The sequence below is a fragment of the Monoraphidium neglectum genome (genome assembly GCF_000611645.1).
Source record: "Monoraphidium neglectum strain SAG 48.87 unplaced genomic scaffold scaffold02972, whole genome shotgun sequence".
NCBI lineage: Eukaryota > Viridiplantae > Chlorophyta > Chlorophyceae > Sphaeropleales > Selenastraceae > Monoraphidium > Monoraphidium neglectum.
This window is the reverse complement of record NW_014010656.1, coordinates 3,484-7,591: the sequence shown is the minus strand read 5'-3', so window position 1 is coordinate 7,591 and position 4,108 is coordinate 3,484. Positions and strand designations below refer to the sequence as shown.

The 4,108-nt window shown below is 65.9% G+C and overlaps 2 protein-coding genes across 2 annotated transcripts; both read left to right on the top strand.

Moving 5' to 3' along the window:
• Positions 1 to 25: 25 nt before the first annotated feature.
• MNEG_11927 (hypothetical protein) lies at positions 26 to 205 on the top strand (the record flags this gene model as incomplete). Its single annotated transcript, XM_014039603.1, has 1 exon — positions 26 to 205. A coding segment is annotated over one exon (180 nt), but the record flags the coding sequence as incomplete, so codon positions are not given.
• A 629-nt stretch (positions 206 to 834) lies between these two features.
• MNEG_11926 (lipase) lies at positions 835 to 3,691 on the top strand (the record flags this gene model as incomplete). The annotated part of the gene is made up of 5 exons (XM_014039602.1): positions 835 to 1,393; positions 1,860 to 1,997; positions 2,444 to 2,706; positions 2,952 to 3,228; positions 3,465 to 3,691. The coding sequence occupies 5 exons, from the start codon at positions 835 to 837 to the stop codon at positions 3,689 to 3,691; spliced, it is 1,464 nt and encodes a 487-aa protein (XP_013895056.1).
• Positions 3,692 to 4,108: the final 417 nt, after the last annotated feature.

Here is a 4,108-nt window from a genome sequence, read left to right as displayed (position 1 = left end):
GGCGCCGGCGGCGGGCCAGGAAAAGGCGGTGCTTGAGTCGGCTGCGCGCTTCAGCCAGGCTGCGGCGGAGCTGCAGCTGATGGGCGTGTGGCGCCCCTCCAAGCGGCGGCGCGTAGCTGCGGTGGTGCGTTCGTTCGTGCCCATGCTGGTGGCGGGGCCGCTCGAGGGATTGGGGGCGGTGTATGAGGACGACGACGACGAGTGACCAAGTGATCTGATCTTGATGGGCTGGGGTTTTGGCTTTTGAGGCGTGGCGGGTCGATGTGCGAGCCTCTGCCGCAACAGCTGGTGGCAAGCCGGTGCGTCTTAGATGTTTACGCAGGGCCCTGTGGCCTTGCGAGCCTAAGGCCCAGCACGCAGCGCTTGAAAACTTCTCGTGAGCAGCTTTCAAAGGACTGACTGGATGCCCCACAGACGGCATGACCTATCCGCAGTATAAATATGGTACTGCGCTTTTTCTTTTTCACTCGATACCGTAAATCAAGGCGGCCGGAGGGGCAGACGCGGGGTCAGCCGCGGGTGCGTGGATGTCAGAGTATCTGTCGTGTATCGTTTGCTTGGTTTCACTTCATCCTTGGTTTGCATGTAAAAGCAGAATTTCTAGGCCGAAAGTCACCATCCATCGCCGCCTGGGCCTCGGCCTGATATCTGCACCCTGCGGCGGGATGCTCGCGGTAGACTAGACGCAGAAGATAGAGGAATAGAAATGGTTCAATTCACTCTAGACACTGATAGACAATGGCAGCCAGGCGAGGGTCCTTGGGCTGCTGATGGCGAGGGCTGGGGGAGCCGCGGCCCCAGCTCGAGCTACGCTTCATCAGGTAGGCAATAGCGATGTTCAACTGTGCTAAATTTCCTTCTGACCGGCATACAGCGCTCGCGGCGCACCTTGGGGCCCTTGCGGCATCGGCTCGCTTTACGAACGCCTCCGTCCGCCTCGCAGAGACCGGCTTTTCGGTGGACGTCGATCCAGGGGAGCCCAGAATCGCTCCTCTCAACTTTGGAGACGGTCAAGGATCAGCTGCGCGCGCGATGGAGGAGGATGCGGCTGGCCTCCAGGGCGCGACGACCCACTTCATCAGCTGCACAGGCGGCACCCCACGCAGCAGCGGCCGCGGCAGCCTGATCAGCAATGCTAGCAGCGGCTCGGACGGCCCCGAGGACGGCGTGCAGCGCACTGGTTACACCTGCACCACCTCCGACGGCGTGCGCCTGCACCTCGTCCGGGGGTTCTGCGCAGCGGCGGCGGCGGCGCGGCCGCGCGGGCACCCAGTGATGCTGGTGCCCGGCCTCGCGTCGAGCGCTGAGGCCACCTTTGACGTGGTGCCGCGGCTGTCGCTGTTTGGGCACCTTGCGCGGCAGGGGTACGACGTGTGGCTCGTCGACCTGAGAGGTGGGTCAGAATTATATGCAGAAAGCCGTGGCAGGAGCGGGCGGGGCTGGGGAGGGGGTTTGTAGGGGTTTCGGCGCCCGCTGGCACGTGTTTCCACCCCTTGGCAGCTTGCATATGAGAGGGGTTGCTGGGGGGAAGTTGTGCATTGCTGGCCCCCATGTGAGGGGTCGAGCGGGCTCCGAATTATACCCCACGGCTGCTGGCTTCAGGCCTTATGGGCACGGCGCAAGGAGGGACCAGCGACTGGGACGATGGGCCCTACGGGCCAGACAGCTCAGGCTGGGTAAAAACAGCCAGACGGTCAATTACTTGTCAGCGGCCACACCCGGCCATTGGGCGGGCAGCACCACACCGCCTCAGCCCCCAGGATCCTTTCTCGGCTCGCCACCCTCGCCGCGCCCAGCCCCACCCCGCCTTTTCCCACCACACCCGCGGCCCGCGCGCCCCCACGCGCCCTCCTCCCCAGGCAACGGCAAGAGCGGCGCGCCCGACGTGCGGCCGCTGAGTGAGGGGTGGTGCGTAGACGACCACCTGTTCCGGGACATGCCGTCCGCGGTGGAGCTCATCCTGCGAGAGACTGGCGCAGAGCAGCTCCACTGGATTGGTGCGCAGGGGGAGGGGGAGGGGCAAGGGGAGGGGGCAGGAAATTGCAGGGCGTTGATCATTGGTGCGCAGGAAAGGGGGACGGACAAGGGGAGCGGGGAAAACTGAAGGGTTTTTCCCAGTTCAAGGGAGGGACGGCCCCCAAGGACGTTGAGGGGGGACGCAATGGTGTGTGGGGAGCGGCTGGCGAACAAATTTCAGGGCCTTCGATCGATGGGGGCTCGCCGTTGGCGGAGGGACAGGGAGCCGCGTCCGTGCCCCAGCTTGGGTGAAGCCAAGGCTGGGTAGGGCGACGCAGCAGAGCACGGGAGGCGCCTCCTTGAATGGGTGGCTCGTGTCGCTTTCTGCGTCCATGCACCAACGCGTTTGCGTCCACCACGTATGTCAAACTTTGTCAAACCCCACCTCCCGCCTTCCGCCCCCCCGCCGTTGCTCTCCCAACCCCAGGCCACTCGATGGGCGGCATGCTGGCTACGGGCGCCCTCTCCATGCAGGGGCCCCTGGCCCAGACCGTCCGCAGCGTGGTCATGCTGGGCAGCGGCTGCTACGGCGCGGGCTCCTGGTACTCCCTGCTCAAGCCGCTGGTGCTGGGCCTCTGCTGCTTTGGTTTCCCCGGGGGCGTGGCCGGCGCGACCATCGGGAAGCTGGCGGGAACCTGGGCGAGCCTGGCGGTGATGGAGGCGGTGTTCTACTGGCGGAGCAACACGGAGGTTTGTATATGGGGGGATGGGCCTTGGGGGCAGCTCTGCAAGTTAGCTTGAAGCTGGGGGTTTGGCAGGTTATAACGGGCACAACCCTGTTCGTCATAAAACTCGGAAAGTCAAACTTGCCACGACAAGGCGAATCGCCTTTTGCTGCAGCCAGCCTGCCGCCTCAACCTCAGAACACACAACCCGAGCTGAGCACGGCCCGCGCCCCGCTCCGCCGGCCCCGTGCGTGCCGCGCCGCTCCCCAGGTCGACGTGGCGCGGCGGCTGATGAGCACCGCGTTCCGCTTCATACCCCGCGGCCTGGTGTACCAGTTCCTGGCCAGCATTGCGACCGACGGCGGCCTGACCACGGCTGACGGGCGCATGCAGTACTGCGACCCCAAGGTCCTCCGCCACGTCACCACGCCGGTCCTCGGCGTCACCGGCGACTGGGACCTGTTCTGCCCGCCGGCGGGTGGCCTGAAGACGGTGCAGCAGTTTGGCGGCGACGCGCGGCGGTTCATATTCGTCGGGCCCGGCTACGGTGCGCGGCGGTTTTTGAGGATGGGAAAGGGGCGTCGCGCGTACACGAACCCTGGGCGGCCAGGACAGCAGCGGGGGGGGGGGTGCTGTTTGTCCCTCTCTTGCAATGCACCCAGCAGGTAGGCGTGTGCGTCATGCCGGCTTGGCGCGCCCGGCCACAAGCCTCCTCAAGGCTGCTGACGCCCCACCCTTGGTGGATTTGGTCCCTATCCCAATCCATTGTTATATCCCTCCCAGGCACGGCCAAGGACCACTGCGGCCACTTCGACGTGATCTGCGGCCGCAACGCGAGGTCCGAGGTTTGGCCCTACGTGACCTCGTTCCTCGAGGAGCACGACAACCCCATAATCGTCGGCGTCGCGGACGTCGTGCCGTCCGAGGGGGACATGGAGGCGCTGGGGCGCGCGGCAGCCGCGGGGGCGCGCCCAGCGCAGTGTGTCGGCAGCTGCGGCGCGCGTGCGTGAGGCGGGGCCGCGGGGAAGGGCTTCCATTCATTTCGCACCTGGTGGTGTTCAGGGGTGCGCCGCGGTGCCCGGCCTGGGCGCAGCAGTCGTGGGCGCCGGTCCACTCCCGGCGCCCGGGACGCGCATGTATTGTGTTGTTGTTACCGCGCCAGCCGAGCTCAGCGGCCGCCTCGGTGTTTGCAGCAAGCTGCCAAACATGTCCTGGGGCGGCCTCGGCCGTGGCTGGGCGTTTCAAGTGTGTGACGTTGAACATTAAATGCCTCGGGTATTGGCCAGCTGCACGCGTTTGCAGCTGCCCTGCCCTCGGAACGCCTCGCTCAAGCCCAATACATAAACAGCGGCAGCCGCCCCGCTGCAGCAGACAGCAGCCGCCCTATTGCGGCAGGCGCCTACATTGACATCCGCGGCGGCCGCCCC